At 40.4% G+C, this 27444-nt stretch overlaps 1 protein-coding gene across 6 annotated transcripts in view; it reads left to right on the top strand.

Moving 5' to 3' along the window:
• The window catches only part of LOC122980273 (inositol 1,4,5-trisphosphate receptor type 1), a 76109-nt gene extending 49128 nt beyond the window's left edge, over window positions 1-26981 (top strand). For all 6 annotated transcript variants that reach the window (XM_044348102.1, XM_044348107.1, XM_044348103.1 and 3 more), the window contains 18 exons: window positions 4324-4507; window positions 4643-4896; window positions 5644-5844; window positions 5929-6039; window positions 6369-6464; window positions 6631-6774; window positions 6980-7087; window positions 7263-7455; window positions 9883-10005; window positions 12875-13050; window positions 14510-14674; window positions 15904-16093; window positions 16205-16297; window positions 18628-18767; window positions 19724-19889; window positions 22715-22875; window positions 23744-23905; window positions 25540-26981. In XM_044348102.1, coding sequence (XP_044204037.1) covers window positions 4324-4507; window positions 4643-4896; window positions 5644-5844; window positions 5929-6039; window positions 6369-6464; window positions 6631-6774; window positions 6980-7087; window positions 7263-7455; window positions 9883-10005; window positions 12875-13050; window positions 14510-14674; window positions 15904-16093; window positions 16205-16297; window positions 18628-18767; window positions 19724-19889; window positions 22715-22875; window positions 23744-23905; window positions 25540-25626 — 2754 coding nt within the window. In that variant the 3' untranslated portion in view covers window positions 25627-26981. The remainder of the gene's footprint in view (window positions 1-4323; window positions 4508-4642; window positions 4897-5643; window positions 5845-5928; window positions 6040-6368; window positions 6465-6630; window positions 6775-6979; window positions 7088-7262; window positions 7456-9882; window positions 10006-12874; window positions 13051-14509; window positions 14675-15903; window positions 16094-16204; window positions 16298-18627; window positions 18768-19723; window positions 19890-22714; window positions 22876-23743; window positions 23906-25539) is intronic.
• The last annotated feature ends 463 nt before the right edge of the window (window positions 26982-27444 follow it).

The following is a 27444-nucleotide window of genomic DNA, read 5'->3' as shown; positions in this document are numbered from 1 at the left end:
GGGATTGAAGAGAAACTGTAGCTCCTCTCACCCTGGCATTCTCAAGTTTGTTCTGAAAAGGAGGTTTCTCTGCAGGAAAAACTACTCTGTATGCGGTGTGACAAATGTACCACCTAGTGCAAATATTTGTGTTCTTTGAGGTACTGGATAGTTTCCTAACAAATATGAACCCTGCCTTTTATTACATGCATGTGCTCACTGTACTTTTTTATTGACATCACAAGACTTGGATCATAAATCAATCACGCCTTTACCCACAAACTCACCTTGACGGAAAATGGAGTTTGCTTTCTGCTCTCTTCAAGAAAAACTCAAGGGATAACACAAGTTGGCATTTGTCAGGTGTCTTCATTTGACATGCTGAGCTGTGAACACCTGTTGGTTCTTGGATAACTTTTTCTCACGTAACCCAGTTAACTATTTACTCGTGACCTACATAGCACACAGAAATAACCCGCGCAAAAAAACTTGGGATTGCATGCACAGTCACTCTCCAACATACATGCTCTCTCTTTCTGCTGTCATGCAAAACCCATGCATAGATGTCTCGATGCATTTGAGCGCTTTCTAGACTCGTTGGCTCCTTGCTGCTCTTCTTTATTTCGGTCACATTCCACGTTCTCTGCGACAGCTATGAGAGAGCCAGCTGTAAATTGTGTTGTGACACTGAGACTTGTGACGTTTCACTCGTCCCGCATGGCATGCTGTTCGGTTTCCCTCCAAAAAAATATGCACTGCAGGTGCAGTTTACTACTGTAAAAAAAAAAAAAAAAAAATGTACTGAATGTAGTCTGATGCAGGTAGAAAAATGATGAGGTTGGTGACAGATTTTAAGAGACAAAGGAAAAGAGGAAAAGGACTTGGAAGGAGAGAGGAACTGCAGTTCCATTTGGTTTGCATGTGGTGCTGCCTGACATGAGCGGGAGGGTGAGAGGGAAAAGGAGTGCGAGTATAAATAGCTGTTACATAACATCCCTTTGTTGATGCCAAGTGGCGGAACGGAAGGAGAGAAGGGAAAGCGCTGTGACCTTGTTTTTCAGTGTTGTCCGCCCCCACCTCGCCCGACTCCTCTCCGTCTCATTCCACTCAGGGCTTGTCTCCATGGATACAGACAGGCTCTGTGTTTACCCAACACTACAGGGGGCCCCTGAGATGCTTATTCCTCTCCTCTTCTTCCTCTGCTCTCTCTTTCTCCTTCATCCTCCTCTGCTACTATCACTCCTTTCTCTCCTTGACCACCATGTGGTTACTTCATCCATAACGTCATTTCTCCATCATGCCACTCTTGTCCTTGCTTTTCAAGTGATATCAAAACACAGATGGTGTCTTGATGTGGCAGCGCAGATTTTGAAACCGAGGGTGTGAGGGCCAGTATTGAAACACTACAGAGACAGCGACGTGGTTAGGTGTGAAAGTTCAGGTTTTTCACTTCTGATTCATTGTCAGGAAGACGCAAACTCACATACATTTCTAAAGAAATGATAGAATGAAAGTTTGCTGTGGTGTTTTTATTGTTTACCGTGGTGTTCCATCTTTATGGGCAGGCTTTGTCTTTGTTTCAGTGACTCACTCAATCCACTAAAGTCAGCTCACTTCTTAGAAACAATGAAAAAAAAATTCAGTCTGCTGCTGCTGCAGGTGAAAACTTTTACTGTTGGACGAAATAATGAATAACTCTTGCATGACCAATACATTCCCCTCCAGCCACCATTCGTCAAACAAACTTACCTTCATTGCAGTGAAATCTAATAGCTCAGCTAACCCTGATCCATAAATGAAATACCCCTGCCGGCACAGTACTAGTCCTGCCAACCCTGCACTGTGAGCCCGACTGCACACTGAGACTGAACGCAGTGTCTTTAACTAGGGCTATCCAAGAGACGACTGCTGCGACATGAATTAAATGATAGGCAGCGGAAAATTAATGTGATTACATAAGAATAAAGTTGGCAGTCACAGAGTTTGGGAAAGAATACTGTATTGCAGAGCATGTGTGATATGTGGGTGTGTCCTCTCGAAATTGGCATGTGACTGTGCCGGAGACAGCTGACCTAGTTTTGTGTGTGTCTGTGTGTGTGTGTGTGTGTGTATGTGTGTGTAAAAGTCAGTGAGTGTATAAGCGTATGCACTCTCCAGCTTGTGTGTGCTTATACTGTACAAGTGTATGTGTCTGTGTGAGTTATGTAATGGTTAAGGTGGGAGGAGGAGGGTGGGAGGCTGGGCTGGTGGGGGTGAGTGCTCCTCTCTCTGTTTGCACTGGTCTAATCGATGTGCGTTATCCTGGCCATGGGCCTCACGCCTCACCCTCTGAGCCCTGCCTTCCTTACACCCCTCCTCACCCCCCTCCCCGCAGGCCCACGCTTTAGCCGACTGATGGAGGGCAGAGTTATGTGAGCAGAGACAGACAGGCATGACCATCACTGTCTCCCCACACCTACCATCTCAGGCACGCTGTGAGTTGTGAGCTGCGAGTGGGTTGCCAGTGCCACAACTAATCCCTTCTCTGTACTCTCCACTCTGTCATCAAGTAGTTTATTGCGTGATGGCCTTGCTCTGTAGTTCCCCCCCCTCCTCTCCCCCCCCCACTCTGCTATCTCATCCTTGTCCCTGAGTGTTGGCAGAGTGCGTACGTGCAGGAGGGCTGCTGCTCAGTGGTGGAGGGCCGGGGTGGGGCACGAGGCTCTGGAATCTGTTTTGGGGCACAAGCACACAGTTATGTCATTGTTTCTCTGGCTTTGGAGGAGATTTGGCTGCAAAACTGTGTTAGCTCTGCTCTGTGTTGCGTTAATAAGCTGCGTACACGCTCTTGTTTGATGATGGCTATTTTTAATTTTGAATGAAATGGTGTAGCAGTGTGTTCAACATTAAATTTCAGTGCATAGAAATAGCTCAGTACAAACACATTCACATTATGTCCTTGGAGTAAGGGAAACAAGGCTTGTTTTGTTCATTTTGCTTAACATTTCCTTGTAACTATCATTTATCTGTTTCCTCCAGTAGCCCAGTTTTATATCTAACCTGGAAAGACAGATGGTTATGTAACAAACGTTCAGAACTGGCCTAGATACTGTCTGATAACATTTTCTCCCTCCCTATCGCTTGCTCTCAATTCCCCTCTTTCAATCATCTGCTTTTTTCCCTCCTTTTTACTCCCTTATTCCCTCTTTGGTGTCTGTCTTTCGCCTCTAGCTTTTATTCACCCTGCTCCCCACCATCTCCATTTCTCTATCTGTGTAAGTAGGCCAGGCGTCTCCCTCTCGTGTCATTTTTCACCCTGCTAGTGTGGTGAGGCGTCTTTTGCCGGTCGAGGCCTTTCCATAGGCTGCAGCAGATAACAGCTCTTACATAATCAAAACAACAGCCCTGTGGGTTGGGACACGGTGTATGCATTGCACTCGCAGGCTCGAAAGTGTTCTAATTCTGCATGACCCCATTCCTCAGCAATAACTGCAGCGTTTTAAACCCTCGCATCACCGAAAATCCGGACTTGCTCCACTATGATTATATAATGTTTTGTGAATGTCACGTCAAGACCGTTTTGATCTATTTTTCAAAAGCCGAGTTAAAATAGGGAAGAATATATGAGCGTAGACAGACAAGGTATTTTAAACAAAACCAGATCTTAAAACTGGATACTTTATGCCAGGTCCATGTTCATTCTTGTTATATCACACTGGTTTTACTCACAGTAACTGAACTCTTAGTAACTTATCAGTTGCATAATACAAACTTGGAAAGAAAAAAGTGTTGACTATGTAATGCATGTGTTAATTTATATCATGTATTATTTTCTATACTACATATATACTGTATCGATTTTAGATTCACTCTTTAATAGTCATTTTTTTCTTTTAAATATAAGTGAAACACTGAAATTAACTTAAGTTTATAAACTTGCCTTACTTTGCCTTATATTATGTCTGAAAATAATATCTTTAAGATCTTTTTCTTCTTTTTTTAATCTTATTTTTTCAATTATTTAAATGATCATTTTGTCTATAAAATGATAGAAAATAGTTAAAAATACTAACAAAAATGCTTTTGTCAAAAAAACCTAAAAATATTCAATTTTCAATGACATAAAATAGAGAAAAGTAGTAACATCCTCGTATTTGAGAAGCTGACCCCAGAGAATCTTTGTTGTCTTTTCTTAAAGAATGATTGAAACAATTCATCAAAATAGTTGCCAATGTAATTTTCTATGGATTGACTAATAGTTTCAGCTCTAATTTATATTCATACCTAGTATTTTAGAATAAATTATTTACTGCTTAGCTGACAAGAAGATCAATAATGCTCTTCTTGTGCTTGCTGTGTGTCCAGCGTTCGTTCTTTTGCCGTCTGACGGAAGACAAGAAATCAGAAAAGTTCTTCCGGGTCTTCTACGACCGCATGAAGGTGGCCCAGCTGGAGATCAAAGCCACAGTGACAGTAAACACCAGCGACCTGGGAAACAGGAAGAGAGATGATGAGAGCCAGGACAAAGACGTCCCTGTCCGCAAAAAAGGTCAGAGGTCACCTGTTGTAATTTAATGTATGAAATTACAATTTGTATAATTTACAATTTATTTGAAAATATAGAGTAGAAAGATGATTTATGCAGTGATGGTTAAGTCCCCCTTTTGTGCCTATATCTGTTTAGCAAGAGACTCGGCAGTGGTCATGACAGAGGATGTGCGAGAGCAACTACTGGAGGCCTCATCTGCCACCAAGAAAGCCTTTAACTCTTACCGGCGTGAGGCCGACCCGGAGGACCACTTCACCTCAGCAGACGGCCAGCCCAGCGGTGGGGACAAGAATCAGGATGAAGGAGAGATGAGTTTCGTAATCGTTATCATGCAGCCCATCCTTCGGTTCCTCCAGTTGCTTTGTGAGAATCACAATCGTGACCTACAGGTGGGTCAGATTGAGCATCAGATTCTGTAAGTTTCACAGAAATCCAAAAGTGCATCCCACTTGGGTACAGTGCCTTCTCTCTATAGATAAATGGTTGTGACATCTTCTATGTGCATGTGTTTGCTTCTTCTCTGCTGGCTTTTAGACACAGTCCAGACACAGTCTCATGGTTTTAATACAAATACCTTCATCAAATCAAAATATCATTGTCATTTGTATGAGAGGTCAGGCCTGACTTCTTTAGAATATGGAGATGACTTCTCTGGCACATCGTTTTTCATAGAGCTATGAAAGGAGAATTTCCTATTTCATGCAATTTGTGCTCACGGAGCCTCTTGTTTTTTCCGTGTCTTGCTCTTCCACTGAGCCTCTGTATTCCAAGGATTGGCTCCAGAAAGAATGCAGCTGGAGGGCTTTGTTGCCATTGGAGAATAATACAAACCTAACAGCGATGCCTGCAGATGTTTTACTTGATAATTAAAATAAATGTGCAATTTAAATTCAACAGTTGACCAAATCATTCAGTCTTTGTTATTTCTAAAAACTTCTAATAAGTTCTGAGTGACAGACGGTTAGTAATTTTCAGTTTTAGCTGAACTATTATTCCTTTAATGCTATGTACTTACTGTGTATTTGGTTTTTGATTTGTTGACTCCTCATCATTTATATCCTGTTCAGCCGATACAGACCTATCACAGTCAAGCTGCTCATTTTACCTTCTGACTCTAACCATTTTTATCTTTTCAGAACTTCCTTCGCTGTCAAAACAACAAAAACAACTACAACCTTGTGTGTGAGACTCTGCAGTTCTTAGACTGTATCTGTGGCAGCACCACGGGAGGTCTCGGTCTACTGGGACTGTACATCAACGAGAAGAATGTGGCCCTCATCAACCAAACCCTGGAGAGTCTCACGGAGTACTGCCAAGGCCCCTGCCATGAAAACCAGGTAAACAAGAGACATATGCAAAATCTTGGACTCTACTAAGACACTATCAGTCCTTCTTACACATTTCTATTCTCTTTCCTCTAGAATTGCATCGCCACTCACGAGTCCAATGGTATTGATATCATCATTGCTCTGATCCTTAATGACATCAACCCACTTGGGAAAAAGCGGATGGACCTGGTGTTAGAGCTCAAGGTGAGTCGGCAGGACTGGTGGAAGAATCTACACCTCTGCTTGAAACCGGGGATTTTGGTTTGGCTGTCGGGACAAAAATGAGAACCAAACTGTGAAGTAGTTTCCTTTCACAGAAAGATGGAATATCACCAACAGGCTACAAGTATAGGAGTTGGACATTCATTCCAGCTAGTGTTAGTGCATACCTGCCAAGACAAATAGCTGCAGAGTGCATTTTCCTAGAGCACCAGGGATACTGTCTGTTTTCATTGGATGAAGAAACTAACAGGGCTTATCTAGAAGATTTTTTTTATGTCCCCTGCCTGCTTCCTCTCTTTTTTCGCTCTTAGAACAATGCCTCCAAGCTGCTGCTCGCCATTATGGAGAGCCGTCATGACAGTGAGAATGCTGAGAGGATCCTGTACAACATGAGGCCTAAAGAGCTGGTGAGGAACCGATATTTGTTTCCTCAGCTTCTTTTTACATCTTAAATGCAGCAGTTACTAAGCTATAGCCTTGGCTGTTCAGTTCCACTGAGCTTTGATGTGACATATTATCCTGAATGCCTCCTGCGATAATGACAGTTGTGTGGGCATGTTTGTGTCTCTCCAGGTGGAGGTGATAAAAAAGGCCTATCTGCAGGGAGAGGTGGAGTTTGAGGACACAAAGGAGGAGGAGGATAATGGGGAAGAGGAAGAACATGATGCCGCTTCCCCCAGAAATGTTGGACACAACATCTACATTTTAGCTCACCAGGTCTGGTATTCATCTCTGCAACGTGTTTTGTAGAATCCCATGTTGGTTGCCCAACTGCATAGCACAGCACATAGTGTTATGCAATTATAAAAGATCATTTATTAACCTCTAATTTCATGCAGGAGTGTGAGGAGACACACGTTGTCCGTGTGTTGTTTTTTGTGACAAGCTCAGCTCACTTCTTGTCTGTGTGTCCTTCATACAGTTGGCGCGTCATAATAAGGAGCTGTCCATGATGTTGAAGCCAGGAGGGACCAGTGGAGAGGGAGATGAGGCCTTGGAGTTTTATGCCAAACACACTGCTCAGATAGAGGTCATAAACACAACCTTTGTCACAAACTATTAACCAGTTGAAGCCCTCTGTAGTACAATTTCACAAACAACACAAATAATTGGAATGATCTTAAATGTTTATAGTGTATTTGCAAAGAAATTGTCATGCACCAGGTATTTTGTCCTTGAAGGTTACCATGTGTCTCTCTGTCTAGATTGTGCGTCAGGACCGCACCATGGAGGAGATAGTGTTCCCTGTGCCAAACATCTGTGAGTTCCTGACCTCAGAGTCCAAGCTGCGAGTCTACTACACCACAGAGAGGGACGAGCAAGGCAGCAAGATCAATGACTTCTTTCTGAGAGCAGAGGACCTCTTTAACGAGATGAACTGGCAGAAGAAGCTCAGAGGTAAGAGGTGCTGTGTGTGTGTGTGTGCACATACTGGTCAAATACACATTACTAATTGGGCTTCAGCTCTTCTTCTGAGGCTCCTCCACAATTAATCCAAGCAGGAATGCAGTAACCCCCAACGCTCCCTAGTGCTGTCCAGAACAGAACCATACCAATATGTATTGCTGATATATGAGATATTAATATCTCAAAATTATATTTTTATTATCAATTAGTCAAAAAATATATTTTGAATATGGAATCATTATAAAAATGTATAAAATGTCAGAAGAAAATGAACCAACAACACAAAAAAAACAGTGAAAACCAGCAAATCCTCACGTTTGAGCTTGTGAAACCAAATGCTATTTCTTGATCATCATTATTATTATTATTATTATTATTATTATTATTATTATTATTATTATTATTATTATTATTATTATTATTATTGATAATAATAATAATAATAAGGCACAAAGACAGCCTCATTGTCTTCAGTGACTAGTTGTTTTAAGAGTCAGCTGATGCTCATCAGGTGATGATGTGCACAGCTGCAGTGCCTTTTTTTCCCAAAATGACTCGGATTTTGTCACTTACATTGAAAGTGCATTATGAAAGTTTCTCTTAATGGCCAGTTTGAACAGGAAGAATGATTACAGCAAGATAAGTCTGTTTCATTGTTCATCTGGGCATCTGATTATTGTTTTAAGACAGACTTGAAAAATCGTAAACCTTTCCTTTAATGTGATGAATATCCCCAACCTGGGTGTGGCATGGTGGCATGATGATTAGATCACTGTCGCCTCACAGTCCCGGGTTCGAACCTGATGACCGCCTGGGGCCTTTCTGTGTGGAGTTTGCATTCTCTCATCATGACTGTATGCTCCAGTCTCCTCCCACAGTCCATGCAGGTTAGATGGATTGGAAACACCAAATTTCCCATACTGTAGTTGAGAATGTAGTTTTCTGTCTGTGTATATTAGCCCTGAGACAGACTGGCGACCTGTCCAGGGTGTACCCCACTTCTCACCCAATTGATGCTGGGGTAGACTTTAATCCCTGTAAGCCTGAACAGGATATAGCGGGTATGGGAAATGAATGGAAGGATGCATATCCCCAACTTGACAGCAGGGTTAACATTGTCATCCTGTGTGTGCTTGTGTTATTTGTGTGTGCATGTTTCCACTGTCTAAAAGCAGACAGGGGCTTTCCACATTCTCTCAGCCGTGAAACATTTGTACAGTAACCTTATGAATCACAACTGAGAGCTTACTTGCTCACGTATACAAACATGCGCACACAGACCGGCACCCACACTCAGTCACACTACTGATCCACGTTAAAGGACTTACATACCCACACAAAGCCATATTTTGTCTCTCGCACACAAGAGGGGATGGACAGAGAAAAGTCCCTGCATCTGTTTCTCCTTTTCCACTAACAGCAGAGGACAGACCATCAAAAAGTAGTCTGTTATAAGTCAGGGTATGTGTCTGAAGAAAAGGTCAATGTGGCATATGACAGTCTTTATTTTGACCTTTTTAAACTTCAGTATCAAAATTTTAGCATACATTATTAACAATCTAGGCTGTTTTAGGTTCTTTCTGTAGTTTTCTGTAATTTCTTTTTCAAAGTGTCCAAGTCCTCATATTACTAATGTAAAGTAACTGGGGAAAGTTGACCCACTGAAGCAATTGGGTAGATGACATGGGACACGCCTTATTCCCAAATGAATAGTAAATGATAAATGGACGGCATTTATAGAACGCTTTTCTGGTCTACCAACTACTCAAAGCACTTTATAGCACATGCTGACATTTACCCATTCACACACACATTCATATACTGATGGCAGAGGCTGCCATGCAAGGTGCCAACCTGCTCATCAGGACCCATATAGCACACAATGTTTCTAATGCTTACTCACCCATTCACACACACACACACACACACTCACACACCAATGGTACAGCCATTGTGAGCAATTTGGGGTTCAGTGTCTTGCCCAAGGACACTTCAACATGCGGACAGGAGCACCAACCTTCTGATTAGTGGACATCCCAAATGAACCCCACAACTTGTTCACATGTTGGGTATGTGATAATCAAATTAGTTCTGAAAACAACAGAAAATTAACTGAAAACAGTTTTGATAACCAATTTACAGCTTAATTAATTTATTCAGCGGAAATGAAAACATTCGCTGGTTCCAGCTTCTCAAAAATATGGATTGGTTGCTTCTTATCTGCTTTATACCATTTTGAATTTAACATCTTTGGGTTTTGGTCTGTTGGTCTGTAAGACAAAAACAAAAAATCAAGAACAAGAAGGAAACAAGGGCAAGACAGAAAAATGTCACCTTGGGATAAACCAAAGTGTATGTGATCATGTTTGGAAAATATGTGTAATGTCTCTCCCTGTCTCTCCCGTCTATCACCTCCAGCCCAGCCAGTGTTGTACTGGTGCTCCAGAAACATATCAGTGTGGAGTAACGTTTCCTTCAACCTGGCTGTACTCATGAACCTGCTGGTCTGCTTCTTCTACCCCCTGGAGGGGGTACATGGAGGTCAGTTGTATTTAAGTAGACGTTTGAGTGTGTGAAGAGCCCTTTTAAAACTGACATCCAATCCTCCTCCATTCTCCACATCCTGTTACTCATATCTCTTAGATGTCACAATGCATCTCCAGAGACTCAGTGATTTAAGTTTCTTTATTATTTTACATATTTTGCAATCAAGGGGATATCAGTGCAGTTCTGATGATGCTCTTTTGGGCATATTAAACATAACGTACTGTTTCTGCAGTTAGATTCTTTCATGCATGGTGATGCAGCACCATGGAGGCATATTTGTCTGCACTGCACTGTTTTGCATTCAGACTTTTTCACAATCTGGGGTCAAACAAAGGTTATGCGCTCTACCATGCAAAACAGGAAGGACAGGGGCTTGTTGTCATGTTTCTCCGCTACAAACTGCTCCTCTTACATTTTTGCAATCTGTCCTGATATGGCCTGTGTTGATTAAAGGTGAATTGAATACATTTAATGATATTAAATGTATTGCACCAATTGTCACAGCCAGCAATAAAGCCCCAGTACAAATGAAACTCAAAAGAAAAAAAAAACCCAACTCAGTGCCACATTATGTCACCCATTTTATGTTGTAGCTATTAGTTTTTTTCACCATTCACTTTTCACTCTGAAACAAGAAAACTACCTGTTATGGCCTGAGATATCACATGCTGCAACCACCCACAGAGATAGATTATGGAAAAAAAGCTGACTCTCTATCCTACTACCGGGCGCTTGACCCACTGATCTCCTTTTTCTCGTAATGTTCTGATCTGCTGACTTCAATCACCTGACAAGGATTAGGAGCAGGACCTGAGAAGCCCTCTATCTTTGTTTAAGACACACCCACACACATTCACAGGCTAACACATAGCCTTAAAGCTCAAGCTCATATTTGACTTTCAGTACTATGGAAACCACAATAAACACGGGAGTGCCCTGTGCAATTTACTGTCCCATAAACAGTGCTTACATCGGCTCAGGTAGGACAAGTCATACACAACACATCAGATGATCCAAAAAGAAGTCACACATTATGTTTACACCTCAAATAAAGATATATATATGTATAAATGTATAAATAATATATTCAGCTACCAAACCCTACTCAGTGATGTGTGTTTACTTGGTTCTATTGTGTTATCTCTTAGTGGGTTCAGTTCACCTTCCATGCTGCTTCAATTCATGTAAAGAAAATGACAAAGTTTCACGTTTTAGTTACATGTATTCAATGACCACATTTCTGAGAGCACATTACTGTAAGTTTGCATCCATTGTTCTTTAAGAATTATACTGGGTTATAGTGTAGTAAAGAGTCACCAAAAACAGTAAGGAGTTCTAGCTGAGTGATACTAAATACAAATGTCATAGTTTTTACTTCTGACAGAGCTAAAATGCCATTTGCCTGTTGTTGATCATTGTACAAAACGAGCACTCAACCTGAGTAAGGTCTGACTGTATTTCCTCGTCTACACTGGAGCTCGGGTCTGTGTGCACGACAGGATCACGTGAGACTCCAACATACCTTTGGCCTGCTTAAACAGGCACTTTTATGGCTTTGGGCCCCTGCCTTCTCTCTCTTACTCACACACACTGTGCTCTCTCTGCTCTCCACCCTCCTTTGCTTGGGGCTTTGGAATGAGGGTTATAAGAGCAGCAGATCTAGGTCAGTGTGTTCTGCCTGCATGCATGACTGACTGCCTTTTGATGAATAGCTTTGGTTAACACCACACACTCATGCTCACACGCAGACACTTCATGCCTGCAGCTGTCTCCACCTCTGATTTTTATAGATGCCTCTTACAGTATATTTGCACACAATCATCCATTTGCTGCTGAACTAAAGTGTAAAGTAGGTACCGAGTTTGTGAGTGCACGTAAGCGCCCCTCTTTCAGTCTGCCACATCACTGGAGTTGTGTGTTGTTCCCTGCTCGTTCCTCATGAATCTTTCAGCTGAGGTATTTTTAGAGAGGGCTGTTATGTAAGTGGCACCTGTCATGTGATCTCCACAGGGACTGGGAGGGAGAGAAAACTAGAGGAAGGGAAGGAAAGAAGGAGACAGGGAGAGGCAAGGTGGGAGGAAAGGAGGTCTCCCTTGCCTGCAGTAGCACCCCCACCCTTTCAGCTTTCAATTTTTTTTTAAATCCTTGCAGTTCTGCCCCATTTTCCCTTTTTTCCCTTTGTCTGTCTTCTCATGTTTTCCATTCATATTATCTCTACCTTTCTAACATCAGCACAATCCTGAATTTTTCTTTGCTCCTTTTATGAGTTCTCTGCGGTTGCATTTTGTCCAGAGCTCATAGAGTACACACAAAAGAACAAATGAACACATGTTAGTCCTGTGTTTTAAGAAAGCAGTGTTGGTTACAGAGGCAGCGGGTTGGGTGTGGCCTTGTTTTTTGGCTGGACAAACCTGGTTGAGGCTTTTAACCTGAGTGACACGTTGCCACATGAAACCACTGACTAGGACACTAATCCTGGATTTACCCCAGGATCAAGTGAAGCATCTGGTAGGGTGTCACTACTGTAAAGCTTAGCACACACATACACAAAAAAGTATGTCATATACTTTTGGGTGTTATGTAACTTGCACTCTTTGAGTTCAAAGTCTCATTAATGAAGGCCCCAGGCTTGCCTGAGAGGCAGAACTTAGCAGAAGCCAGTTAAACTTGTGTTGATCTGGATGAGGCCTGGTTTAAGCCACGACCTGAACTGTCATCCTCTTAACATGATGCTGTCACATATTTTCTACATATGGCAAATTCACTATGTAACAGCTTCAGCAGTTTTAGCAGGTGTCCTTCATAACTTTCCTGTGCATTAAAACAGTTGGTTACCTCGTGTGTGTGCATTTATCTTCTGCAGGTATGCTGGATCCTCACCTGTCTGCTCTGCTGTGGATGGGAGTCTTGGCAACACTGGTCATCGTTATCATCATGCCCCAACCGCTGGGCATCCGTGCCCTCGTTATTGTCACTATCCTCCGTCTCATCTTCTCTGTTGGCCTGGAGCCCACCCTCTTTCTTCTGGGTGCCTTCAATGTGAGTCGTAGTTACTCCTTTCACCCAATTTACAGGGTTTTTTTCTCTCTCCTTCCTGTAGTGATGTCTTAACAATACAGAGAGTTTTGGTTTTGAGATGATTGAAATTTCTGCCTCTGCTCGATTACAGCGGAAGTGAATAAAATTTTGTTTGTGGTGCTTAAAGTGTTTAAAATTATATTTTAAAAATTCAACAGCAAAGTTTCTGAAAAATGTCACTCAACTGGCTTACAATAGATACCACATGAGAAGTACAGTAAGGGAGATCATTTTTATTATTTGGATGAAAAAACAATTTCAACTATGTGTGTGACAGTGAGTGTTTGTGTGGTTTATTTGTAATTTTCCCCAGAGATATGCCAAAAACACACCACTTCTATTTCACCATTCACATGCACCATGCACTTTCACGTACTGAGAAACCTCTACCGCGTTAGTTCCAGTTCTCCTTTCTCACTTACACTCATGCCCACTTGGCAGGCCGGTGCCCCGTCTGCCTGTGGTGTCGCCCCTGGCCCTACAGTTCTCCCTGGCAGCGTCTGACTGTGTTATGGGGTGTGAAGTGCGTCACTGGACCCTAGAGAGAGTGACACCACCCCTTCACCCGCCAGAGATTTTCTAGACGTGCTTTAGAGCACATCTAGACACATAAACACACAAAATAAAGGCTTGAACACACCTCTATCATCTCTCCTCACTATGTTTATATACACACATGAAACTGGGTTATTGAGAGAAACCAGGTTAAGACAGGAAATCAGAGAACACGTTACCATGCACTGCAGTAACCTGGTTACTCTATAGCCTGCATTTACATGCAGCTGTTCAGGAGTTACATTTCTCCTTGGCTATGTGTCTTACATCTTTAAATCAAAGCTTGTACAGTTTTCGTTTTGTTTTTTTTTACCTGTATACTGACTTATTTTTCACTTTTTCATTTGAGTGTCAGTTTAACTTTTAGTCAGACTTTAGATTTCATTATTCCAGATAAAAGGATGCACTGCGCCTCCCCCAAAAAAACTGTTGTCACAGTGATACTTTCCCTGTCTGAAGTCTTTGTCATGCACTCTTGCAAAAACCCCATTAGAAACTCGTATACATGACCAAATCAGGTTTGGTATCTACTGTAGCTGTGTTAACCGGGTTTCGTTTAATCCCTTACCCTGATTCAGGAAACCAGGTTTCTGCTTTACCCTACATGATGTTTAAGAAATCAAGTTACTGCAGAAAGACAACAATAAGTAGGTTATTTTACTCGCTGAATGTGTCCTCATTTACCTTAAAAACCACCCCAAACATGTTGCTGTCAACGCTTTCAGTTTCTGCCCCAGTACCCTCAGCAAAGGCCATTGTTGATTATTTCTGACATCTACAATGAAATCTTCAATATTAAAATGATCATGATCAGTGACTGACCCTGCATTCTAATTATAAAAGAGAGATTGACTTTATCTTCCAGGTGTGCAATAAAATCATCTTCCTGATAAGTTTTGTGGGGAACCGGGGGACCTTCACACGGGGCTACAAAGCCATGGTGATGGACTTTGAGTTCCTCTACCACCTCATCTACCTCATCATCTGCTGTCTGGGGGTGTTTGTCCACGTCTTTTTCTACAGTTTGTTGGTGAGAGAAACACACATACACTCATACATGTGGATACACGCATACTATGAATCCTCTTTAACTTTAGGCATACACACACCTCTTAAGAAGGAGTGAAGACAGGCAGGTGAAACCATTCAGAAAGATGAAGGCAGCATCTTTGCCAGAATGGTTTTGAGAAAAAACATTTGTAAAATACTTTTCCCTTCTCTGAATACAACTCTAGTGTTACATCATGGTGCATTCAAGGACATATCCTAGTAGCAAGCCAGATGTTTCCTTATTTGGTGGTGTATTAGTGTTGCTGCTGTTGTTGTTGTTAGGATCAGGTCTGCTTTATAACATGTCTGAATATGCCAGTATTTGGAGAGTTGGAGGGTTTTCTCTGGTTGAATAACAAGATGCTGAAAAATTATGTCAAAGAAAATTGAGGATTCAACACAAGAAGAAAAAAGCATAAAAGGCACATCATGCACAGAAATCTAATCCAACACAGTTTTGTTTTTTATTTTGCAACTTATGCATGCTTGTGTAACTCCACATTCAGCTTGCAACACATACAAGATGGTGGTATGTAACATTAGAGATCCCTTCGACATGTCGTAACATAAAAATGCTTGTAATAATACTATATGTTTAACATGATTTTTCCATTTAAAAAGTCCAATTACCTCATTAAAATCCTTTAAATTACATCTCCTTCTCCCTTATTGAAAAATCCAGAATTAATAAATATAAGCAAATATTCTTCATTTCAAAAGTTTAACTGCTGGACAAAAGATGTCTCTGACTCCACTGAAAGGTCCACTCTCACTGTATGTGCATTGGAGGCTTCAAGTTTCTGCATCACACTTATGTACGTTGCATACTAGAACACAGTTGTGATGTTGTGACGTAGTTGTGATGTGTCACAAATCATGCCCGTAGGCTCACCCCTGAAACTCAGATTTTCAATGAGCTCAGAGAAACTCTCCACTTTCAGCAGATTAATTTGAAAACAACCTTCTAGTGTCGAACTCTGCATATACATCATTCTGCACAGTGACGCTAGAAACAGCCAACGGAAGTAACAATGAGCAAAACACATTTTTGAGTGGAGGGGGACTTTAATTAATACACTACAGGTTGACAATTTCAGATTTTGCCCTCTGAGAGGTGTTAAATAACTTTACAGTGAATCTTACATATTTACTGGCATATTTAGCCTAGTGTCATACTTTTATTTTGTAACATGTGCTTCTCCTTTGTAGCTGTTTGACCTGGTGTACAGAGAAGAGACATTGCTGAATGTAATCAAGAGTGTGACACGTAATGGACGCTCCATTGTACTGACCGCTGTGCTGGCTCTCATCTTGGTCTACTTGTTCTCCATTGTTGGCTACATTTTCTTCAAAGACGACTTCATCCTGGAGGTGGATCGTATCCCCAACACAACCTGGAGTGAGGACAGACTTCATTAATTATTGTAAACGCTTCTAAAGATTACACTATGAAGATTCTTAATTTTGAAAAGCCTGGCTAACTTGCTATTTGTCCCTTCTTATTTTACAGAAAGTGGAGCCAGTCTGGCCAATGAGTTTTTGTCTACAGGAATGTGTCGGGCAGGGATTGATGAGAACTGCACCACAGAGACTCTGCAGGAAGGTACCGTATACTGCAACACTGGGGTTCATCCAGGTGTAGCCTAAGAAACGTATGTTCAACTAAATATTTAAGTTATTAAAAACAGCTATACCATGAATATTATTCAAATGTTCAATGTTCTTGTGGGAATTTCTTGTCCTGAATTAAACCTAAATTAAACCAATCGAATATTGTTAACAAGCTCAATATATCTTGCTGAGATTGGTGGGGCTGACCTTGGCCTAACGGGTGACCTTTGCAAGTGTAACATATTTGTAAACAAACTGGTTTATTGAGGACAAAGTTTGATTTCAAGTCCCTGGGATCCTGACAGTGGTCATAAGTCATTCATGCCAGTGATTGATTTTTTTTTTTTTTTTGGCAAAAGTATTATGAGCATTTCAAAAGTCAAAAGCTTTCACAAATAATTTAGCATTTGTCAAATTTGTTGTTTGCATTATTTCTTGCAACTGCAAGACTATAAATTGCTGGAGAGAATGATCATTTATTCATAAACTGATTTTGGTGAATAGTTTAGGAGACATTTGTTCAAGTGTATAGACCAGCTGCCATGTTTGCAAACTGGGAGCAAATACAAATGACAGCCCAGCTGGGGCGCATGTAGGAAGGGTTCATGGTGATGTTTGAGAGAAGCACAGAACTGGCAATCATGTATAGTAGAACCTATCTGAAATACTGGGAAATCTCTCATGGTCTCATGGGATGTTTTTGCCTAGATAGTGCTCTGTTTCCTCATGTTGTGCAGTTTCACACTAATTCACTCTTTAATTCATGTGACTCCATCAGCTATCACATGACTGCCACTTGACCTGAAAGACTCATATGTAACCTCATCGACCCTCATGTGACATTAACAAATGAATGTACCGAAAAAAGTTTAAATGCCTGGGAAGTTCCTGCCAGTCAGGATGTGTGGTGCCTTCAAGATTAAAATAGCAAATACAATTAACTTTGACTCGGTGCTACAGTGCTATACTAATTATTTGGAGACACCAAAGTCAACACAATAATACACAAAGTAACACATGGTATGGAGCTGTTACATCAGCAATGAGCCATAAAGAGGGTAAAGATACATCGTCAGACCCATAAACGTCCCACAGAGAAGAAGATATATAAACTGCTGTAGTTAAGTGAAAAACAGAACATCAGTATCAGTCCCTTACGCATCAGCCCAGACATATAAAATGATTTTGCCAATAATAAACACAAGGGGACAATGATGCGCTCCATCCTGTCCTTCATGTGACTGTGTTCGAGGTCCTTATATTCAACATGTCTTCTTCTTAACTACTCTACAATGACCTATAAACCTTATTGAATTGCATAAGCCATTCAAAAATGTTAATCAGTTTTCTTCTGCCTGGCTCAGAATAAGTTCACATTCCATCTAAACAAAAACACTTTTGCTTTGACTGACTGTCTTCACACTGTGAACCAAAACATGTAAACAAGGTTTCAATAGATATCAAGTTCTGCAGACAAGCCAAGAATATTTATGACCAAACAGCAGATGATACCCCATGTTTGTACTGTGGCCACAAGGCTATCAAATGCTAATTTATAGTCAAAGTAAATATTTTAAAACAAGGAAATCCTCCTCTTGTATTGTTTGTTATTATCATCATTTGAGTAAATACAGTATATGAACATTATGAGCATATGATAGTTCATCTTAGATGCATTTAAAATGCAGTTCGTGAAGGTTTAATGGAACACAAAATGGACCTCCAGGATGGCAGCAGCAATTGTTTGGACAATAATGACTACTTCAGTACCTCAGTAGTAAACTGGTGTTTAAAGTGCTGCCACATTACTGCTAAATGCATGTATTCTGTATAATTTGAGAGAATATTTTTCACAGAGTAGTACAGCGAGAGAGAAGAGAGCTTTTAAAACCTGGCAATAAGTTACCTCACAGAATTATTCTACAATGTATAATTAAAATAAATGTATATTATCATGCCTGATGTTACTTTTCCTGTCATACAGTTAAGATTTTTACAGTTCATTGTAAATCTACAGGCAGACTGTCAGTTGTTAGAATCTCCCATGAGCCATAGCTCGATGCTTTTGACGTTTCATAAACTAAAATATGTAGGCCCAAGTGGTCCTGATTACTCAGTTATACCAGTCTTATAAAACACTATAGTTTTAATGATGTTCTCTTATGCTGCAGTGTGATATAAATATGCTGCGATGTAGTAGGTATGTTTTCTGTTATCAAAAATGTACCTACTAATGATTAATAAACCTCACTTTTAACAGCCTCCTAGCCTTCTCATGCCAAATAAAAGATTTGTTTAAAGCTCTCCTTTCTGTTTCCTCAGATTTTGGGAGTGACAGTGATGAGGACAGTGACATGGAGCGGACTTGTGACTCTCTACTGATGTGTATCGTCACTGTACTGAGTCACGGCTTGAGGAGTGGAGGGGGTGTTGGGGATGTGCTCCGCAAGCCGTCCAAAGAGGTATGTTTAACCCTGATTAGGCCCTGAATGTGTGTGTGTGTGTGTGTGTGTGTGTGTGTGTGTGTGTGTGTGTGTGTGTGTGTGTGTGTGTGTGTGTGTGTGTGTGTGTGCATGCGGGTTGAGATGGTGTAACTCCCGCAGCTGCAGCACGGGCCATGTGAGCTGGCTATGGGCCCATCTTCTTAACTTGTTTTTTTATTTCAAAAGCATAGAGGTTTCGCAATGTTTCCTTACAGCTGTACCGCCTCCGCCTTGTGTGAGAATTAAATGTCAAAATAGATTTCCATTGAATTCAGGCTCAGCCACTAATGATGTCAAAAGAGGATGTGAATGTGTGCTTCAAGAATTCACAACACAGTGTAAGTGGGGCCAAAAAGTCTTTTTGATTGGTAAAGTACAGTGGCACCATACCATATGCTCACATGGCTGACACAGTAGATCAGTATGTTGCTGTTTTAAAACAAGCTTGTCCTAAGTAAGTGCAAGCGTGTGACTGCATGAGGGCCATTCTTTTCAAGAGCGATTGAAACTAGACAATGTATCGGACATTAAAATCCACTTCAAAAAATAAACATTTCTTCCCCAAGTTTCACACTTGAAGGATCTTTTTGTTTTTAACCGTGTCTTCTAAAGAGGGGCTGCATCAGGTTGACCGGCTTTCTGCCGTCTCTGTTACTGTAGCATCTGGCAGGTTACGCCTTTGGTCTAGTGTTTCCATTAATGTCCATGATGACCAAGGTTAACCTCATTTTAAATTCATAACATCCTTCCCAGCACATGTTTATGTAAAGGCCTGTCCTTTGGGTCATACATTTAAATGGGACAGTCTTCCTCATCAGTCAGCCTCGATACAAAATCATCTTAACACTCTAACCTCACATTAAAGTGAATAATTACTGTGATCTGTTCATTTTCTGGTCACTGACTCTAATTCCGTGTGCGTATTCCTTTCACAGGAGCCACTGTTTGCAGCCAGAGTGATATACGATCTGCTGTTCTTCTTCATGGTCATCATCATTGTCCTCAACCTCATCTTTGGTGTGATCATTGACACCTTTGCTGATCTGAGGAGTGAAAAACAGAAGAAAGAAGAAGTCCTGAAGACCACTTGCTTCATCTGCGGTGAGACGACTTAGCTGATCTGTTTAGGAATAGTTGTTAGAATAGTTCCCAAATTTGTTTCACCCCTCAGTTGCCATATGAAGTACTCTGCGATAGGTTCACTGCTTTGTGTAACTCGTAGCTTTTTATCTTTTATGTGGCACATTGTTTGCCAACAATTTAGTGGCTTGTACTGGAATATTTTCCTATGGATATTGTCATGAGAATCAAACCTCTAACTTTCCAGTGGCAGGATTACTTCTCTAATGTGTGCTGCTCTGTGTCTCAGACTTAACATTATCAGTGTTCTTCTACAATCCACCTCATGTTACTTGGTCAATTCCCAAATTCCCCTCTCAGAATGTTTGGTTTCTTGGTGTGTTTATGGTTTCTGGTAAGTCTGTTAAGGTGTAGCTTGTTGCAGTTGCCCTCCTCTCTTCCTCCCCCCATTTTCACTCCACTGTCGTTCCAAAGAAGGCTGAGTCATGAGGGCTTCCTGCCACTGCTCCGCTCGCCTCCATAATTCATGTCTGTCTCACACGCACAGACATTTTCTCCCACTCACTCACACACACATACACTTGATTTTCATACCATATGTTTTTTGCAACTTCACTGCCTTTGTCTCTCTGTGTAACTTCATCTGCATTTCCTCATATGTCCATTATAGATGCTTAAATAAGTACATGCTATCATGTGTATGTGTGTGTGTGTGACTGTACATTATATGTATGTGCATCCACATCTTTATGCGTGTGAGCCCAACAGTACATGTTATACGTGAGCATGTGTGTACGTACGTATGTTCGGTCAGGCAGTCAGGGCAGGTAAGCATATGGAACGAGAACAGTATTATGTCACCAAGCCAGCCATCAGCTCTGACTCACTCATGTTAAATAAGGCCAGGCCACAGGGGGAGCTGCCGTCTCTATGGTTTCCAGAAGGACCACAAGGGAACAGGAGATGCAGAGATTAGGAGCCGATCTCCACAGGCTTAAGTGGCTCTAGCTCAGTTTTTATAAGCCATCGATCTTCCTCTCAATCTTGTATTAGTTTTTAGATATTTGGGTCTGTAGCCAATGATTGATTTACGTCACAAATCTTTACCTGTAGCTGAAATGATGTTCCTTTTGTTCAAGGAATCAGGCTCAACCTCACCCTCCGTCTACTATAGAAAAATTAAAAGAGGAACTTGTCAACAGCCAACTGAGCATTGTTGATTTTCTCTCAAGCATACTGTTTGGTTGTTGTTTTCATTACAAAGAGTACATTTAATGGATGACTGAATATCCCACCTCATCTCATATTAAAGATGAAAATTGCTATGTTGGGGCACTTTCATATTGATTGCGTCTTATAGCATAGGTTTGAATATTGTGTCAACCCATGCTTGTTTAAATCGAGCGCCCCCCACCCCCACCCCCACCCCCATGTTCTATTCCTGGCACTGCCCTTTTCTCCATTTACGTCAGTAACATTATTGAACTATGTACTATACAGCCAGAGGACTCAGATTTGCTTACAGGTACACAGTCTGCTTAAGTGTTTTCAGTACATTTAGGTAAAGTGTAAAATAAAGTGTTCATTCTGTTGAGCCAAGATTAAAATTTGCAATGTCATGTTGTAGGATTTAATTGACCCAACTGACAGGACAACAGAATACCAACAGAATATTAGAATAGAATTAAATTGACTGAAGTCTGTTTTACAGGAGTGATTGAGGTTGAGAACCAACAGCTTCCCTAGAAAATCATCTTTAATTAATAATATTGTATTATTCCTCAATTCAATTAAATTCAAAGAGCTTTATTCATCCCTAGTTGGGCAATTAAAGTGTATGCAGCAGTGCACACAAACACACATATTTCAATAAAAGACATAAGATTAAAAAAGCTTTTATGTCAAGTTTTCTGTGTGCATATTTGAGTTACTTATAATGTGTGAAGCAAACTCTTGTCTTTTGCTTTTGAACTATGGCAGAGAGGCTACATTTATACATTTTTCTGTCAAATGCCCCTAAAAAATCCCCAAAGCAAATACATATCTGGTGTTATCTTGTCATTATTGTCTGCAGTGCACTGCAAAACAAAAAAAAAATCTGCTGTTTCATCTTTTTCATGGACACAACACTAGTTTCACTCATCTGACAACTTGTCATAGATGATGCATCATTTTCTGGAGATTTAACCTGTATTTAATGCAGATGCATTTGTTTTTGTATGAACCTTGCTTTATGCTAGTTTTGAGACATCTGTATTCTGCTATTTGTCACCAATATGTCTTATCTGTTTGTCTTTTTTTTACTCCAACTTTGTCATATATACGTTGTTGTTCTTAAGGAACCATTTCACTGTCATTATTATAGATGTTATGTACAATCTTGAATGTTACTTGTATATTCACTCAAGTTATTTTTTCCTATTCAGATCACAGGATATAATTTTGTTTTAAAAGTTCCCCATACCAACTCTGCAATGGGGAATGCTGGCTCCTTCTACTATGCACCTTATCGCTAAAATACACTACAAAACAAACTGAAGTTAGAGACGCTCATTCCTCTCTGTTGTTTGTCTTGCAAAAGAGCTCTTTACCTCAATGAAACTTCCTGAATATATAAAGCTTGACTAACTATTATTTCGTCAGTTTCATCCCCACTTTTTTCATTTGTTCATTTTTACAAAGGCATGTTCCCTTCCGCAATGTCATGTTTCAGCTTTTCAAAAACCCTCAATGCAAAAGCGTATTGTGAAAAAGAAACTGGTAGAACAGCGTCTTTTTTTTTTTTTTTCTTAAACATACTGTAACTTCGTACCATAAATGTCATGTTCATTATTGCCCTTCTACAGGCTTGGAGCGTGACAAGTTTGACAACAAGACAGTGACTTTTGAGGAGCACATCAAAGAGGAGCACAACATGTGGCATTACTTATTCTTTATTGTCCTGGTAAAAGTTAAAGACTCCACCGAGTACACGGGCCCTGAGAGCTACGTGGCTGAGATGATCAAGGTAAACAAAAAGAACAGACACACCCTTAAAGCACATTTCCTCAGATGCACATGATAGTACAATGATACAGGGCTACTTTTGTTTCATGAAAGTATTGTAAATGTAAATCAGTCCATGCTGTCTTGGAGTTAGTGGTGATCTAATGCTGCATGCAGGGAATATATAAGGGAAGAGACTAGTTTTTGTGCTCCACTGAGTTCTTCACTGCTCAATGACTTACGATACATATTTGATCCTTGTATGTTGATTATTTCAAAGTCATTCTGTGGATTTAATGTGCCTTCAATCCTGAATGAAAAAGCAGTAAGATGGGCGTTTCCTTCTGTGTCACGTTTTTTATACACTAGCTATGATCAAGCGTAGTTCATCAGGTTATGCTACTGAGTCAGACTTGTAAACATGTGCTGGCCCGTCTCACTCACACACACACACACACACACACACATACACTTTGTACACTTTAGTACAATAATCTGTTCCTCTTTTCTAATCTCAACTGACAGACCTGCCAGTCATGCACATTTAATGACACAAACAGCCAGGGGCAGACAAACAGGAAGTCAGTGAAACGAGACTGTACATGAGCTGTGGTCTGATCCTAAAACTGATCAAAGTATGATAAGGAAATGTTGGTCACTGGGATTTCCATTACTGTAGTGTGTGTGCTCAAGTCTGAGGTCATCCACTCTCCATTGTTACTCCTCAAGCTGCTACACCATTTAAGCCTGTTCCTCCAAAACATAGATTGTAGATCAGTGCCATTTGAAGTTAACATTTAAGCACTTGATCGCCAAGCAGAAGCACCTTCTTGTTAAAATTACCAATACTTTTTGATATAACACCCAATAAAACACTTGGTTGACCACAGGAGCACAACCTGGACTGGTTTCCACGGATGCGTGCCATGTCACTGGTTAGCAGCGATGCAGAGGGTGAGCAGAACGAAATCAGGAACCTGCAGGAGAAGCTGGAGTCAACCATGAGGCTGGTGGCCAACCTGTCTGGACAGCTGACTGAGCTCAAGGAGCAGGTATATCATGTGACATTAAATCACACACTCCCTCCTGTTGTAGTACGTTAGCCTCGATATATTCTCTTTTGCCTCCATTTTAACAGAGAAAGCTTTTCTGAGATTGTTTCTTTTATGTTTAGCCATTGGGAAGTTATTGACAACCTGCAAAGCAGTAATTACTCAAGACCATCACATTTTAATTAACACATGATGATTTATTGGGGACTGGTTGCTAACAGTTATACAATCCCCATGATGAAACTGACTCTGATGACGTAGCCTAGTGTCCATTGTTGCCCCCTAGATTAGTATATATTCATTTTTCTATTTTGAGTGGGTGTGTTCATGCACAAGTTAAAATGTATGCACTGCCACATTTTGCATTCATAGCTGTTATCTGAAAAGGTTAAAGTCTCCCTCCACCCACCGCTTCTGTTTGAGTTTCACTGTGCAGAGTTTGACAGGAAAAGGCCATTTTCACACTCAGCTGCTGAAGGGGGAAAATTCCTCTTTGCTCACCAAAAATCTGAGTTTAAGACATGTACCTAAAAATGTGATACGTGACATCACAAGTAGTTTGGAGGCAGTCCTGGTCTAGTATTCAACTAACACAAGTGTGATGTGGAAACTTGAAGCCAACAGAGCACATACATTGAGAATGGACTTGTGTCTTGTGTCCAGCAGTTAAAATATTTAATGAGTGAAGGGTAGAGTAGATGTAATTTTAAGGATTTTAATGAGATAATTTAACTTTTTTTATGGAAAAAACATGTTAGACATCGATTGTTATTCAATGTATTTTATATACATCTTGTGTATAAGCCATGGCTGGAGAGGATCTTAGGCTATATAAGGGACACACCATTGTCTTTGAGTCTCAAAGAAATAATTTAACATTTTGGGAAATACATTTATCCACTTTCTTGCCAAGAGTTAGATGAGAAGATCAATACCACTCTCATATCTTTACTCTTAATATGAAGCTACCACCAATTAGCTTATCTTAGCTTAGCTTAGCTTAGCTTAGCTTTGCTTAGACTGCGAGATTGGAAACCCAACACTAACAAAATTAACCTACCACTAACTCTCTAAATAACACATTATATCTTGTTTGTTTACTGTAATCCATACAAAGACCAAAGTGTTAAAAAAGTCAAGTTATGGTTTTACAGGGGTTATGTGCCAGACTGTTTCTTGGCCAGGCACAGTAACTTTCTGGAGTCAAGAAGTAATCCATCACATAACCACCACATAAAACCACAGCATGGAATTTTTACACTTCAGTTTTTATGTGTTTCAAATCCTGCATGGTTTATATCCATTTTGCTAGCTTGCAGTCTTTTTCTTCATTACCTTTGTAAGCACCTTTTTACGTTACCACAGTGAATTAGCAAGAAACCAGCAGCAGGAATCATGTTAGCCACATGTTCTGAAGCATACATGTACATCCTTGTGTACATGTACAATACAAATAAAACAGGGACCCACTCATAAAAACTTGCTCTATAGCGCTAGTGCTAGCTAGATTAGTGGTCAAAAACTCTACAGGGTACCTTTAAGTTACAGTTAGGTTTTAAGAATTGAAGTCAGAATACAAATGTGATAGCTGATTGAATGTCATCTTTAAACTGTTCTTTCTGTTTCCCATGCAGATGACAGAACAGAGGAAGCAAAAGCAACGAATTGGTCTTCTTGGTCATCCCCCTCACATGAACATCAATCCCCAGCAGCCCGCCTGAGGGCCCTTGGGGCCAGTTTCACTAGTGCCTGAACACTCCTGAAAGTGTACCACGTGTTAAAGAGGAGAATGCCAAAATGTGTCTGTCTCCAGTATGTATTTAGGTTGATGAATGACTGTATACTTTACCAGACACTCCTACAATAAGTGTTTCTACAACATATGTGCTACTGAGTGCCTGTGTGAAGGGAAAGTTATCTGAGTATGTTACTCATGGTCTGTAGTGTGGATGTGTCTGTGTGGGTGGAGTGTGCACCAAGTGCCTCGGGACCTTGAAGCCAGTCCTGTGGGTTTAGGAGACGAAAACACTGACTTCAGCTTTACTACCCTTAATGCCTTCTGCATTGTACCACTTTGGCAGCATGCCAAAGTTCAGCCATTGTTTCTAAGGGAGTATTCCTCTCATGTGGCCTTGTATTGAGGTTTTTAATCCTCAGTGTTGCACCAGCAAACTCAGGTCACATGTGGATTTGAAGGTTTGTTTAAATGTTTCAACAAAATTATTTAATATTTTGCTTTTGTCTGACAGCAATAGGAATACTTTATGATATGCAATGTCTAAATATGAATGAACTATTTTTGGGAACTGGTATTTGTTTTATATTTGAAATTATACTATCATATATTTAAAATATGGAGACAAACAATTCCTGTAAACAGTCCTCAAGAGATATCACCATACTTTTACAAAGTTTCTAAATGCTGTTATAAAACCTATACAGTGTTGACTTTTATCTTGTGGGCAAGCATTTCTTATCACTTTCATATGTCTTTGTAATCTCAGATGAAAGCTCTAGTTGTTCCAGGACACTCAAATGAGCTTTTTGAGGGTACAGAAATACATAAAGTAAGCTTGCTGTCAGGAAAAACTCTATGGACCTATTACAATCATTTCTTTAAATATTATTTTGAATAATGAAACCTACTGGGGAGAGGGAGCACATCATGTGATTGCTTCACCCTGAAGCGAGTCCCATGTTGTGCTTAATAATAGGAGTGATTTTGATTTCATTGAAAGAACTGAACCCAAAAGGATTTTTGAAGCAATGTTAAATTTGATTTATTATCTTCTTTGAAAAGTCTGCACTGAATTATTTAATCTTCCTTTAATTCATTTAGTCCTCAAGCACTGATATTTTCTGTAGCACACAAACGATTGTTACTTTTTGTTTGGTCACTTTGTAAAAGATCCACAAGAGAATGACTGTTTGAGTGTATGTGAAAAAAAAAAGAACTAATAGATGTCATTTGGAGTGCTGCTTGACCGAACTGACCTTTTATAATAATGGATGGTTTGTGTCTGAATTGTACATTCCATTCTTGGAGTCTATTTAAATAAACAAGCGTGTAAAACAAGCTGCTGGTGATTGTTAAACAGTGTGTTTACCTGCAAAAAACTCAAGAATCAGAACAAATGTGAGCGTAAAGGTGACAAATATGTCATTTCCCCAAGTCATTGCCATGCGGTTCGGATACATTAGCACATGATCTGTGCAACTTGTTATTGACAACTTGAGAGGTACCATTCCTTTAAACTGCTGCAGACAGATGAATGAAGAGCCTCATACAAGAGTTCAATTGGAAAATTGTCGGCAGATGAACTGTGAAATCTTATCTGTAGTTCTCTACAAATGAGGAAGTGTCCTTATCTTTCAACCATTTCACATGAGGAAATATGGTAGCGTGTTGAGTACATACAAGGGTTGCACAGTTTTAATTGGACCTTTGTGGACTTTAGCAAAGTGCAGGACCATTTATAGCATTTAAAATTTGTATAAGTGCCATTTATTTGGATGTTCTGACATTACATCATACGTAT

Source organism: Thunnus albacares, chromosome 4 (assembly GCF_914725855.1).
Source record: "Thunnus albacares chromosome 4, fThuAlb1.1, whole genome shotgun sequence".
Taxonomy (NCBI): Eukaryota; Metazoa; Chordata; class Actinopteri; order Scombriformes; family Scombridae; genus Thunnus; species Thunnus albacares.
The sequence above is the reverse complement of the archived record's forward strand: the minus strand, read 5'-3'. Positions and strand labels throughout refer to the sequence as shown.